The following is a 14,960-nucleotide window of genomic DNA, read 5'->3' on the forward strand; positions in this document are numbered from 1 at the left end:
TATATGTTTTATTGCAGATTTACATGTATATATAATTGTGGTAAAATGCATATAATGCAAAGTACAATGTCTTAAATTTTAAGTGTGTGATAAGTATATTCATATTGTGCAGAAGTTTCCAGAAGTTTCTCATCAGGCAAAAGTCTGTCCCCATGCATCAGCCCCTCCCCACATCCCCTCCTTCAGCCCTTTGAAATCACCATTCTCATCAGAGATTGTTTTATATGTTAGAAGGTGCAAAACAAAAAAGAGATTTTTTTTCCTCCTTCCATTGGGAGGAATAAGTGAAATAAAACAAAAATCTGAAAACTACAAAGCTTACTCTATCTTTTGAACCATTATTATCACTACATTCATTAAGAAGTTTTTCTCTAGAAGGACAGGTATTTTGTGACAATTTAATTTTCTTTATAAAACAGTGATTGAGCGTCACCATTGCAGCAAATGACAACTAAGGCATTTTCAAATGTTTCATGAACATACAGGTTCTGTGACTAAAATGACTAGGCTGGTTAAAATAAAGTGATTATAGAATTATGGCCTCTCACACGTGGCTCTTAGGCCCATGACAGAGGCGATCTGGGTATTCTGTCTAAGCATAAGTTTGAGTGTGACGTCTTGGATTTTTTTCCCACCAACAGCATGAACAGACTAAACACTTTGCCTCGAGGATTTGGCTCCCTCCCAGCTCTTGAGGTCCTTGATTTGACTTACAACAACTTGAGTGAAAATTCTCTTCCTGGAAATTTCTTCTACCTGAGTAAGAAACTTTTAATTCTATAAATCTTCTTAAAATGGTACTCGGTGTTCTAAAAGTGAAATTTATTTTCCAGGGCTCAAAACTCCAAGAGAAATTATTGGACATGTATTTTTTTTTTTCTCACAGATTCCTTTTGAGTATTCCTTCATAGCTCGGCAGTATGTATATTTGATAGATAGTTATCAGACACCTTTGTGCTAAAGTGGACTTCATAATGTATTAACTTTTTGATAGAGTTTCTGTACCTAAGTGAGATCAAATCTCACATTTAGCTAAAGAATTTCACTTTTTAAGAGCATGCAAAAAAATAGTATATGTGCCCCTATATTACTGTTAACCCTTTGTAGGCTCTTTGTTCAAATATATTCCAGTTACTTATTTATAAACATATCCATCAATAAAATAACAGAATTTTAAAAATTTTCAGCCAGGATTCTGATTTTAAAAGCCTTTTGAAAAGTGCTCTTATTGATGTAATCTGTTTCGTTGGTAGTATGCAATCGAACATTATGAAATTGTTAGTCACAGATGAACATGCTTTATCCTCATATGCAGACAAATTCTTGCAGATGCTCATAAAAATGAAGAGCAACTGATCTTTCCAAGAACTCGTGAAATATTTAGGAGAGTTGCTTTCCTTCAGTGAGTGTTCTGCTTCTCCAAATAGTGACATACACGGCGCCCAGAAATACTGAGTTTTCTGTATTTCTAAAATTTTAGTTTTACATTATACATACCCCGTGTCCCAGACTTTTTCAAGCACTTGAAACCAACTCTAAAATATTTTCTTGGGCATTGGAGGAAATTGTTTTTTGTTATGTACGTTAACTTACAGTTCTGTTGAATTTTAAAACATTAGAATATAATCGATTACCTGTAAACAAAGCATACATCTGATTAGACTCTTCCTTTTTGGTCGAGGTTAAAAAAAATGGTTTAGGATTTTAGCCTTCAGTAGTTTGGGGTCATGTGGTCATTGTGTAATACTGTGAACAAATTTCTGACAACTGGTGCTCTGCCTGTTAGGGTTTTCTCTCTTTTTAAACTCCATGTTATTATTTTCGGCCCATCATCTTCATTTATTTTTGTCATTAAGGCTTTAGAAGCAAGTAATCATACAGTTGACCCTTGAACAACACAGGTTGGCACTGTACGGGTCCACTTATGCACAGATAGTTTTCAATAAATACAGTACATATCTTTTATTTTCTTAACATTTCCTTGTCTCTAGCTTACTTCTTTGTAAGAATACAGTATATAATACATATAACATGAAATATGTATTAATTGTTTATGATTTCATTAAGGCTTCCGGTCAACGGTAGGCTGTTAGTAGTTAAGTGTTTGGGAAATCAAAAGTTATACGTGGAGTTTTGACTATGCAGGTAGTCATCGCCCCAAACCCACACATCGTTCAAGGTACACTGTAATTAGTCTGATTATAGAAACAGTGAATTATGGCCCCTCTGTTTCCTGAAATCCTTTTAGTTATTTTTAACTTAACTCTACTTACATGAAAAAGCCCTATTGCCCTAAGTATTGATATAAATGACACAGTGGTTTTCTTTGGTTTACTTTGGATGCAAACAGAGTAAGAAATGTGAATCGGAAGTAATAGAAGAAAAATAGGTGTCTTTTCTGAAAGCATATTGGAACTTCGTGCCCCAAACTGCTGGTGCCCAGATTGTTAATTATGTCAGTTCTCTTGGATATAGATGTTTTCCTGAACACACGAGCCCCACCGTAAGCCAGTAAATCTAAGTTTGACCTGCTTGTTATTATTGTGAGACCTAGGTATGTCACCGGCTTTTCACCAGGCCACGGTTATTAATCAAAGCTGACTCCCTTGTATTGATCAGACCTCAAATGGTTGGGTTCCATGCCACCTCGTTTATATATTGCTGTTTAATTTGCAGCCACCCTGCGTGCACTCTATCTAAGTGACAACGATTTTGAAATCCTGCCGCCAGATATTGGGAAGCTCACAAAGTTGCAGATAGTAAGTAATTTATCTAAATTCTGAGAAAATCAATTCACTTCTGCAGCCCCTGTAGTAGAATCAAGTCAATTTGAGCAGGGGTAGGGTTTGTTTTGCAGGAATGAACCTCTGCTCTCGGTCCTGTTTCTTGTTCATCTGCACACACTTGTAAATAAATTGAAAGGGTTGAGCCTCAAAGAAGGGAGGGCATGAAAGAGGACGGGTTTCTGTGGGCGCCTTTCTACGGGAATCTGCATGAAATTGTTTTGACACCTCCTTATTTTCTTGTATTTAGCTCAGCCTTAGGGATAACGACCTGATCTCGCTGCCTAAGGAAATCGGGGAGCTTACTCAGCTTAAGGAGCTCCACATTCAGGGGAACCGCCTGACCGTTCTGCCCCCAGAACTAGGTAAGGTTGCTGATGAATGAGCTTAGTACCGGCTTTAATTAAGAGCGATTATCCAAATGCAGCGATTCCAAACGATCCCCTCTCCTCTTCGCGGCGAATGCCCTCCGCCGAGGCGCCCAGCTCTGATCATTTCCACCAGCATTTGTCACTGACCGGATTTCAGCCGCTGCGGGTCTGACCAGCCCCGGTGCCGTGTTCAGTAGCCACAGCGACAGGAGCGAGATGGGCGGTGGCCGCCCTGTCAGTGGCTCCTCTTCTGCGAGCTGGCGGTGTGGTTTTTGTTCTTGTTTTTCTTTAAATCAAACCATCACGCGTACTTTTTTTAATCCCATAGTTTTTATCTCAATCCCTTGATATTACCAAATAGTTAAAGTGTTTGTCACAGCTGCTTGGAAATACCTTCTCCAGTCGTAGATTTGGTTCCGTCCAGGTTCCACCTCCCGTGGCAGTCGTTAGACGCGCCCCAGCTGGGAATGCCTCGGTCCCGCTCCCGTGGCAGCCGCATCCTCCTGCCTTGTCTGGCCATTCAGACGGCCCAGGGCGGGCTTAGGACCGCCCTTGGAAATAACAAAATAACATCCAAACCTGTTCGTTCACTGAGATTATGCTGCCTTTCTGGAAAAGTTTCATGAGTTCACTTCTCTTGTGCCCTCTCTCATTATCCTCCTCGTTACACTGAACTTCGCTGTTTCTCAGATGACTTTCTGCTCCAAAATACCATAGTTTTAAAAAGTACATTTAACCCAAACTTCTCTGGGGAAGTACTTCAAGTGAGTCTGGTGGTTTAAAGAGGTCAGATATTATAAATTAGCATGTAGGTGCTAAGCACCCTGAGGGCAGGGGGCTTTATATTTGTTTCCAGCCATGTGCTACCATGTGCTGGGCATGAGGTGGGTGCTCAAGGAGTATGTACCGACGAGTTAAGGAAACTTGGCCCTCAGATAGCACAGCGCTGGGAAGGCTACGAGCAGGCAGAGTCTGACTTCTGTCCAGAGCTGCGCCATCCAGCATGGAAGCCACGAGCCCCAGCGGCCACGTGTGGAAAACGCAGAGAACATTTCTGTCAGCACAGGAAGTTCTGTTGGTCTAAAAGGCGGTGCTGGTCTAAACGAAAAGCGTTCACATGATTTCATGGAACGAGTGGAAAGTTTCAGCCCCACTTTTTCCTTCTCCATTAGCGCCGTCATCAGTGTAAAGGTCCGAGGAATTTGTACTGATCGAAAAGGCTGAGTAGTGTAGCACCTTCTCTGAGTTACGAGCAGTCAGGTCTCGCCTTAGGAGCAGGCTACAGGATCAAGAAAAGTTCTTTGCAAAAGCGTTTGAGGCAGAATACTTCTTGTCAAGGAGATTCTGTAGAGTGACTGTTCCAGGCCATCGGCGTTAGCGTTGGTAACACCGGGGAGCATCTGTGGAGGACGGACCCCTCCCTCCCGGCCCGCGGCACCCATCCGCATCCCTGTGCAGGAGCCTGAGTCTCGTCTGATTTGGCGACGCTCAGGCAGTGCTTTGGCATGTGTCCTTGGTTAGTGTGATTAGGAGAAATGAAAAAAGTGTGTTCTGTTGCTTTATTTCATTTTTTTAGGAAATGAGGCAATGTAGAGCATTAGGTTAATAATTTCTATCAGACAATTTCTTAGAAAAATATATAGTTGAACATACACATACCTAAGTATTTGTATCTTTTAAAATCGTACTCGTATTGCTTATCTTATTTAAATACTGCATGTTATCATATTCATCTAATGTTTCTGGTAAGCTCTCCAATAACAAATTATGTGTTTTTTATTCAGCAGTAGAATTAAGGAGGGTCTTTACGTGACTATTTTTTGTGAGCCATATCTAGAAAAGCTTAATCTGCCTGGTAGCAGTTTTTCCTAATTGCAGGTCAACACTTCACTGGAAATAAATGATAAACCCCTGGGAGTTTATTACAACTCTAAATTCAAGATGAAGACATATATTATTTATTTTTGAACAGTTTTTTTTTTAAGTATAATAGGTATATAATAATAGCTATTAATAATAATAGCCAGTATATATTAAGGCCTGTGTGCCAAGGCACTATGGCAAATGCATTTCCTGTACTCTCTCTTATAGTTGTCATAAACATAGTGAGGGGACATTTTAGAGGTGAGGAAACTGGGACTTAGAGAGGGTTGGTGAAACGTTCACAGGGACAGCGTGAGTCACGGGGGTCCACGTTCCTGACCCGTGGTGCATGTCTTCCCATCTCTGTGCCAGTAAGAGGATTCCTACAGAGCGGTTTCCAGGTGTGAACTAAACTCCAGTTCCCCCCGACCCGCCTCCCCCAAAACAATGATGGCAGGTGACCTGATGTGGCCAGCTGCGTGGGCCGGTGTGTGAGCCAGCAGGGCCAGAACACACTTTGCAAGATGCAGATGCGACGGCCTCTGTGAAACAAATCCCGGGAGTGCTGTCCCGTTGCCAGCCAGTCGCATCGTCCCCATGGCTGTTCCTCCCAGTGCATGTCCAGCCGCAGCAGGAGTGTCTTTTGTCTGTGCTGAACATCGAAGGTGCTCACTGGATCAGCTCCGGCTGGCTGATGAGCAGAGCGAGACCGATGTACTCGAAGCTTATTACACCTGCCCCACCACCATGCACCGGCTGCAGGTTGGCTTCTTGGGTGCATTTGAAAGTGTGGGTAATGATCTCGTCCCTGTATATCCATTTTTCATATACCCGATTAAGCAAGGCAAATGTTTTTAAGATTCCTGTGCAACTTTCTTTAAAAATATATTCAGAGTTTATTAACTTGAAACCTTGTTGGTAAGAGCATTTGAGCCAAGCAAGAGAATCGGCTGAGTTCTGACCTGTTGGAAATTAGCATGTGCAGGGCCACAGCAAAATAAAGTCAGGGGCTGGGGTGGAGTTTTCACATATAATTGCATTACTTTCCTTTGTTGTGCTTCCCTGAATAAGTTACTTTAACTGTTATGTCTGATTCCTAAATAGCAACACACTTGATTTAATGTTAGTCTCCACATCCACAGAAAATTAGATAGAAATTGGATCTATCATTCACCAATTCATTTATTTATTCTTTCAGACATTTACAGAGTTCCTACTTTAGGCTGAGTCTTGCCTCCAAGGAACTTTTCCAAAAATAAACAGTTATTTATTGAGCCCCAGCTTCACGTTTTTATTTCCTAGAGATACAACAAGAGGCAAAACACCTTTAGTGGGGGGCCGTGAGTGGGTGGATGGATGGATGGATAGCGTATCAGATGACTAAGTGCTCTAGGAAGACAAATAAGCATGGAAGGGAGAGGCCAAATGAGGGAGGGGTGTCACCCCATCATTCAGAGTTGGAAGGGAAACCCTCACTCATGAGGTGGTGTCATTTAAGCAGACACCTTAAAGCGGGGAGGGAGCGTCCCTGGCAGAGGGGCTGGTAAGTACGGAGGTCCTGAGGTGGGCTCGTGTGCTGAGGAATAAATAGCAAGACGAGTGAGCCGGAAGAGGGCGAACACGGGAGAGCGTCGGAAGGGATGAGTTTAGACAGGAAGTAGGGACTGGGTCACATAGGAATTTGTGGGGCGCTCTACGGACTTTGGCTCAGGGTGAGATGATGTAATGCAGTGAATAGTGGCCCCCCAAAGAAGCCCCCATTCTAATCACTGGAACCTGGGAACGTGGTAAAAGGACTTTGCAGGGATAATTTAGAATCTCGAGATGGGGAGATTATCCAGCACTACCCAGGTGAGCCCAGGGCAATCCTAAGGGCCCATCGAAGGGTGAAGCAGGAAGGTCAGAGGCAGTAAGGGCTTGAAGGTATGCTGACAGAATCACGAGGTTAGTCCTGGGTGGAAGGGGCCGCGCGCCAAGTGGGGAGGGCAGTGTCCAGATTCCGAAGATGGCAGGGAACTGATTGCGCCTTAAGCCTCCAGAAGGAACGCGGCGCCTCTGTGTTCATCCAGCTGGTGGTAATGGTTAGATTCTGAGTCTCTCTCAAAAGCGGGAACTGACAGGGATTGATGAGGATTTAGGCGACGGGCTCAGAGTGAGGACTGACTGCGAGGTACTGGCCCTGGGGAACTACAGGGGTAGGGAAGGTAACGGGAGGGCTGGCTTAGGAGACGAGGTGGGGCGAGGAGCTCGTCATGAGCCGAGTTCAGGTGTCAAGTTTGAGATGCCTTTCGGATGTCTACTTGAGAAGGCAACTAGAAATTAGAATCTGGAGTGGAGAGGTCTGGGCTGCACATGTGACTTTGGGCATCGTCTGTATATGTGTAATGCCACAGATCGGGTGAGATCCCATGGGTCTCCACACTGAAGCCGCACGGCTCGGTGACCCCTATGGGTGGGGCCGGCTCCCAGGCCAGGGACTGCGGCTTCCTCTGGGCAGCCCGCCTTGGTCCCAGCGCTTGTGCAGGGATGTACTTGTGCCGCGCAGGCAAACTCTTGCCTGGCGTGCAGTTAACTGCCAGCGAAGGAGGGAAATCACACAGCTGACCTCTTCTCCCGAGTCGGCCTGGCTCCAGAGTCTCTTTTGGACCAGTATTTTCGGCCCACAGCCAATCTCTTCTAAAAAGAGTAGCAACATGACTAACTGAAGGCCCACCACTCTTAATTAGTTGAAGAATTAATTAGTGGAGTGGAGAAAAGGCGCTGGAAGGGGAGGAATGAACGGCAGACCTCCTGACCAGGCCTCGAAATAAAAAGTCCCGGAGTATCAGCCTCGCGCTGACTTTGGAGCTGGTGGCTGCTGTTTATTTTTGCATTTTCTCACTCACGCAGACATTTGTTGTCTTATTAGCTTAAGATGTGAAATATAAGTTTTTTGCTTTTCCTAAGTTTTCCAGGATTCAGTCATTTGATCTTGGTGGAATCATTGCTGGTTTCATGGCTTTGAGACAGTCATGGGACCTCTATTCCTGCGGCTGTCACCCGGGCATCTGCCTTTGGAGAACGAACCTGCATGGGTCAGGTAGACGTGCCGCGAAGCAAAGGGCTTTGGATGTGAGCACCTCATCCCCGCCGGTTTGAGCAGTCCAGCGGAGGGGTGTGTGCGCTGCCGCATGCACCCAGGGCCAGCTGGCCGAGTGACCTGCAGTGTCCCAGGAGCCAGTGGCAGCTTTTAATCCAGAAACATGAGGAGCGTATATATTCTTTCCAGCTCGCTTGTGAGGGGTACGAACAAATATTGGTTGCATTCAGAGAGTAAGTGGTGTCACAAATTGAGACTTTCTCTCCAGTCGTATTCCCAGAATGAACAGAATTAAGAAAGAGTGGATATGCCAGACCAGAATCCTTCCTGTTACACCTCTTAATCCTTTTCTTTATGAGTACTGAGAGGCTAATGAAAAATACTTTCTCTACTGGGACAGGCAAGAAGGAAATGCGCTTTTTTTTTTTTTTTTTTGGTCATCAAGTTCCTGATTGAAAACGTCTTATCTGTTGTGTTACTGTCACTTTGTCAGTTTAGTCTCAATTGTTTTACGCAGATGTTAAAAACGTTTTTATATGTATAGTAGATTGTAGAGGTGTGTCTCCTCATCAGTAGGCTTGGGCTCACATCTCACCATCTCACTCAAAACCCCAATCCCTTGCTCTGTGACTGTGGATGTTGTTACTTTACCTTCCACGCCTTGTGTAGAATGAGGGTACTTATAACCCCTTCTCACAGTGTTGTGAGGGTTAAAAGAATAATCTACATAAAGAAATTAGCCTCATGCCAGAATTAAGTACAAATGTGCATTAAATATCAGGTAAAGGAACATGCACACAGATTTGTGTGTGTGCATACATGGATGTATGCACACACATACACACACACACACACACAGGGATTTTTATCCTATTAAACTTTAGCTATTGAGAGACTGGTTTTCTGAAACTGGGCTCTTCTAAAATAGTCTAAGCATAGAGGTTGCCCCAAGTCTCACCCTTTCGACAGGGAAGAAGCAGTTAGTGGCCAAGCATCTGGTGAGAAAGAATGACCAAGAAAGCCCAGAAGCCAGGCTCACTGTCATTGGTTGGTTATCACGCGGAGAGCAGAAAGGCCGTGGATTTGATCCTGTGAGAAAGCTGAGGGGAAGCATGGGAGATGGCGGAGGAGGCTCGCAGGGGAGGGTGAGGAGAGAGCGAGGGCCGGACGGGGCGTGGCGCTCGGCACCGACCCGTGGTCCCAGAGGAGAGGCTGTCACTACCGCCCTTTCAGTCCCGTCGTCATAAGCTAAATAATCTGAATTTCACAAATGCGTTTTTGTGAATTTTATATTGAGACTGGGAACAGATCACCTGGTTCTTCTCCCTGGAAAGCTGCGTGGTTAGCTTTTTGATCCAACCGTTGGCGGCTCGGTTGCTTGCTTCGCTGATTCATTTCTTCATTTACTCATTCATGTAGTCACTGCTTTGCTGTTCAACGTCTTTTGGGTGGCTGTGAACGTGTCCCTCAGTATTAAATACTTTGTAGTGCTTTCACTAACTAATGAAGACTCACTTGTTAATCCATGTCCAGATCTCTCTGCAAGTGGCAACTTTGTTTTCCAGTTGTTTAATTTTTCACTGTCTTATGTTACCTTTTGTGACAGTGCTCATTTCGTTGGCGATTTTTTTCTTCTCCCAGAATGATTTCCCATGATAATCACTGTTCTGAACTAATTGTTTTCGTTTTTTGGTATTACTAATGTGTGTATACACTGTAATCCTTTTGTCATTTATCTATATATTAGTAATTTATTTCACGTTTAAAACATACTATATAAATCCATCTTTCTACACCTTCCTTATTTTGTTATAAATTAAAACCGTTAAATACCCAGAGTGTAAAGTCTGACTGTTCTGGAGTTGGGCAAACTAGTTTAGCTATCATGTGAAATCTGTTAACTTTTTTCTTAAGAAAAGAAGTAATGGCGGTTATTAACCTCCAGAATAATCAGGCAGCAGGGACAGAATAGGAAGTGGAAAAAAGTCCGCCCTCCCCCCCATTCTCCATGTTGGACGATTATCTGCCCTAGCCCAAGGCATCTTCATATTGTCATCAGAATTAGTCGTTTCTGCCTAAATCCTGTTACTCGTGAAGTGGTACTACTGAATTTGTCCTCTTTTCTTCTCCTTAGTTTTGTTGACGTGTCCATCTGGGACTCGCGAATGAAGTTCAGGACATGGGACAGCACAGTTAAGTGTAGTTTATGGTCTGGATAGTGATCCACAGTTTAAAACTGCATGATAACAATTGCTTCAGACTTAGCGTAGAAAACGTCGGGACGTCCATTGGAGACGTCGTTGGAAGCGTCGTTATCCTGTCCCTTCCCTCGCCGTTATCGCCATCATCGTTTCCTCTGCTCCTCCTCCTGCGTTCATTTCACTGTCCCCCGGGTCCACTTGAGTTTGCAAACCCGGATTTGGCTTCTGGACCCCGTTCTCCCGCGGGAGTCGACGGCCGGCAGCACTTGGCGCTTTTGCGGTCGCTCGCTTCGTCGTTTTCAGTGGTGCTCTGGCCTCTGCCTCTACCCTTTAGAACTAGGGACTGGCTCCCGCTGAGGTGCACCTGCCAGACGCCTTCCTGGGCAGTTGGGTGTGACTGAGGCATCTGGCACAAGGGCTTGTGGACAGGGAGAAGTGGGTGCAGGAGGGCTGAGAGGAGCCAGGGAGAAGGGGGGGGGGGGGACAGACGCAGCGGTTCCTGCTCTGGGAGCCAGAAGGCGCCCGAGCGCCAGTTTGTCTGCATTGGTTATGAGTTAAGTGTTTTATGGTTTTGTTTTTGTTGCTTAATTTTTCTTGTGTTGATCTGAAGAAGCCAAAAGGATGTAAGGGGAGAAGACTAATATTTATTGAGCACATAAATCGTTACATTAGGCATTTCATCTTCTCATTTAAATCTCACCATGGCTGTGGGAAGGTGGGGACTTTCTCCCCATTTTGTGGGTGGGGAACATGAGTACCCAAAAGGTTCCGTGACCTGCAGAGAGAGAGCCCAGCGCCAATTAGAATCAAACCTGGAGCGTATCACTATGCCAAATTCTGGGGTAACTCTGCCAGATTATCCAATATAACCATATCCAATAACAATATATTGTTAGTACAATATAAACTAGTCTATACATAAAGATAACAACATTTTATGAAAAAGGCTCTCTGGGTTGGATATTGGGTAATGAAGACACATACCCCAAAAGACATCACTGTTAGTCTGCGAAATGGTTGCCAAGTGCCGTCATGACATGTTAGCGTAAGAGAGCGGTAAGTGGTAAGTACTTTCTTTATGAAGTTATAAACTCTGCCATGTGTACAAAAGCGAATTTGTCAATTGGTCATAAACATTTTTGAAGTTACTTTTAAGCTTGATCGAATTATAAATACCTCAGTGTTTATGCAAAGTATTATAATTCCTGAAACAGTTTTACAGACTTTACCTTTGTTCTAGAATTTGGGGACAGAGAGTTTTTTTGGTGAAACCAAAAGTTTTAAAGATGGTGAAACCAGAGCGTAGGGAGAGGGTGAAGTGCCCAAAGCTACGTTATTGACATGGCTGGTTCCCGCTGGAGTCAGAGTTTTAGTTTAGAGCTTTTGATTTCCAAAATAAGTATTCCTCTCAATAGTATATCCACAAACATGTCAATACTGAGCCAATAAAAAAAGGCATCATTTATCATTAGGTGACAGATTGCACTGATTCCAGACATATGCCTCGTTTTTTTTTTTTTTTTTTGCCTTTGAAAAATAAAGAAAATGCGAGGACTAGAAAGTCTTTGCCCAGCTTTAATTTTTGGCTTGAATTAAGTGACATGCTCTTACCTTTTATTTCTGTGTTAATATTCCTTTTGCCATACTTCACAAAACACCACACATCATGTCCTTTGATCCCCTTGCTCTTAGTCGATATCAAAAAGCGACTCCCGTCCGATCTCCTACATGATCTTTTTTAACAGGTTCCATTTCCCATATTCCATCTGTGTCAGTGAATCTTTAGCCCCAGAAAATGCTTTAAGTGTGGATTTTAAAAATGTTAAGTGAATTATATTTCCACCTGGTGAGTTATTGCCTTAAAGGGGGTGGGAAGTCACAGCACATAAAATGTTTCCATTCCGAATGATGAATTTCGGGAAGCCCAGTGTCAGGTTAAGTGTGATTGAACACGTGCATCCATCTGGGTTAACACCAGCTGGTAAAGCGTGCCACCGTTTGCGGTGGGCCATCCTTTGATTTAATAGGGCACTAAATGTATTCTTGCCCTGGGAGAAATGTCAGCAGTACCGAGATTCCAGATTTAATTTTTATTTTATTCCAGAGGCATATCTGTAAACACAATTCCTATCACCCGCATACACATATAATACCTTACATTTATGTAGCATCTCCCTCTAAGCATCTCCTATATATTATATTATGCCTATATAAAAAATAAGTACCATTGTACTGAGCCAGACACGAATGGTATTGCATGCGCAAGTCTGGGTTTCTTTTGGGGGCCTGGTGCCAGGGAAGGGGTGAAGTGGAGGATGATGTCCTTCATGTTGTCAATAGCAGAATTTAGTGTGAGACGCATAATAGTTATGCCTTATAATAACTCATCATGGGTCAGCCTTTTTTATTCACGTTCATTTGGACCTTGCCAGAATTGTTCACGTTTCCAGCGCGTATTAATTCTATAGGTTGATCACCTACTGCATGAAAGCATCTCATGGTGCCACTGTACTTCTGTAAAATTTTCGGCAGTAGCCACATTCTGATGTTAGTAAAAAAGCCCATGCTCATTCCCAACATACATGTGGTGATTTTAATGGGCTTCAGTACTCTCTCTGTCGCCTTTTATATCTGCTATTTTAAAAAGAATGGCTCTTCTGCTTGGACAGCCCCTACCTGAGTTGCTACGCCAGATTCTGACCTCCGGCCCCATATACAGTATGTTCCTATATTCTCTTGAATTTGGGGACCAGGGGTAAATGAAACAGACCTAATCATAAAGAGAAAGGAACAACTAAATGAAGAGTTGAAAACGACAAAATGAAAGTCACAGCTAACACCACCCAAATCTGCTAGAAGGTCAGCTCCAGCATTACCCTCGAGCGTCCATCCTGGGGAGAGACGAGCACGCCACCCTCTCATCTGGGCGGCTGCGAAAGCCCTGTGACTGGCCTCCCTGCTTCCCACTCGGCTCTTTCCGATCCATTCTTCACACAGCAGTCAAGGTGATTTTGTAAAATCACAAGTTGAATTATGTCACTTCTGGGACCAGCACATGTCCTGGCCCCATATGACCAGGCGTCTATGTTTTGCGCTGTTGTGTCTGTCTCTCTCTCTCTCTCTCTCTCTCTCTCTCTCTCTCTCTCTCTCTCTCTCTCTTTCTCTTTCTCTCTCTCTTGCACTCCCCCACTCACAGGCCACTCTCAGTGGCCAGTGAGTTCCTCACGATCTTTGCTCTCCACTTGGATTTTTCGTTTCCCGATATTTGCAGAGCTGGTCAGCTGCCAGCTCCCATGATTTTTTTCCTCAGTGAGCCTGTTCCTGACCGTTCTCTCTTCCAGCTCTTCTTCCTGTTATTGTTTGCTGCGTGGCATGTCTTCTTTTCACGCATTGCTCTTCTGTTCAGCAGATATTTATTTAGCTCTGGTTATATGTCGTGCACCATTCTGAGTCCCTTGGGAGATGTCCGTGTGTGTGATGAGAGGGGAAGGAAAGGAAAAGCCCCGCCCTCATGGAGGACTTGATCTATACCCAGCTCAAGTTACATTTCGTGTATGATGTGAGATCAGCCGTTTCCATACAAATAATTACTCCAGCGCCACTTGTAGGAAAGCGTTTCTTTTCGCTATTGAATTGCTTTGGAGCTAAGTCAAAAACCAATATACTACATGTGGATATATTTCTAGACCGTGTTTTGTTGTTACACATTGCCGTGATGACTGTAGCTTCGTAAGAAGTCTTGAGATCACATAGTGTTAAGTCTTCTAACTTCTTCAAAATTATTTTGACTGTTCTGTGTCCTTTGCACATGCATATAAATTTTAGAATCAGCCTGCTGGGATTTTAATTAGAATTTGACTGAATTGACAGACTTGAGGACTCGCGCCCTGGACATTGCAGTTATTATTCAGCCAAAGACTCATGAGAACCCTCGCGCAGTTTTCTGGGTCTGCCTGTCATTCTCACTCCTTTCTATTACCCGGCGCACAAATCCGCACGCCCGCAGCATCCTCGAATTCTGATCTCTCTCCTTTCAGCTCAGCCACATCGTCATACAGTTTGATCTCCCACTTCCTGCACGACTGTTCGAAAATGCTTCCAGGAGAACATTAGTGCAATCGAGGGTTTCTGCTCATTTATTTCTCTTCTCCCAGAGATCACAGTCCAGCACTGCCTGTGGCCGGATATCTAGAAGCAGTTATCCATTCTGTCCAGTTTCTCCATTATGGCTGGAGGCAGGAGTCTGGATTAATTTTGGATAACTTTCATTGTGGACAGGTGTAATATAATTATTTTTCTGCCTCTTTCCTCCCCATTTCCACAGCTTCAAGAAGTCATTTTTTCTTAGTTTTCGCCCTCAGTGACACTCACCAGTTGGGTGCCGTAGCGGACACGGGGGTATTATCATGCATGTCATCCTGCATGCCACTTAAAAATGTTCATTAAGACCTTTCCCACTTATTTAGCTCTGATTTCTTGGTATTACTACATTTCTTTCTTGGTATTACAACATTTTTAACCCCAGAATAATCTCTTGATCTTTATTGCTCTTTGAATTTTCTCTTAATCCGCTGTTACAGCTAAGACTAACTGTAAGTTTGTTAAAGCCACGGTCACAAAGTACCTCATACTAAATGGCTTAAACTACAGAAATGTATTTTCT

The 14,960-nt window shown here is 43.7% G+C and overlaps 1 protein-coding gene across 2 annotated transcripts in view; it reads left to right on the plus strand.

The window, feature by feature from the left end:
- RSU1 (Ras suppressor protein 1) overlaps positions 1-14,960 on the plus strand; it is a 223,794-nt gene that overhangs the window by 40,600 nt on the left and 168,234 nt on the right. For both annotated transcript variants that reach the window (XM_016150644.2, XM_016150643.2), the window contains exons 5-7: positions 642-760; positions 2,677-2,759; positions 3,034-3,148. In XM_016150644.2, coding sequence (XP_016006130.1) covers positions 642-760; positions 2,677-2,759; positions 3,034-3,148 — 317 coding nt within the window. The remainder of the gene's footprint in view (positions 1-641; positions 761-2,676; positions 2,760-3,033; positions 3,149-14,960) is intronic.

This window comes from Rousettus aegyptiacus, unplaced genomic scaffold, assembly GCF_014176215.1.
Source record: "Rousettus aegyptiacus isolate mRouAeg1 unplaced genomic scaffold, mRouAeg1.p scaffold_m13_p_10, whole genome shotgun sequence".
NCBI classification, from domain to species: domain Eukaryota; kingdom Metazoa; phylum Chordata; class Mammalia; order Chiroptera; family Pteropodidae; genus Rousettus; species Rousettus aegyptiacus.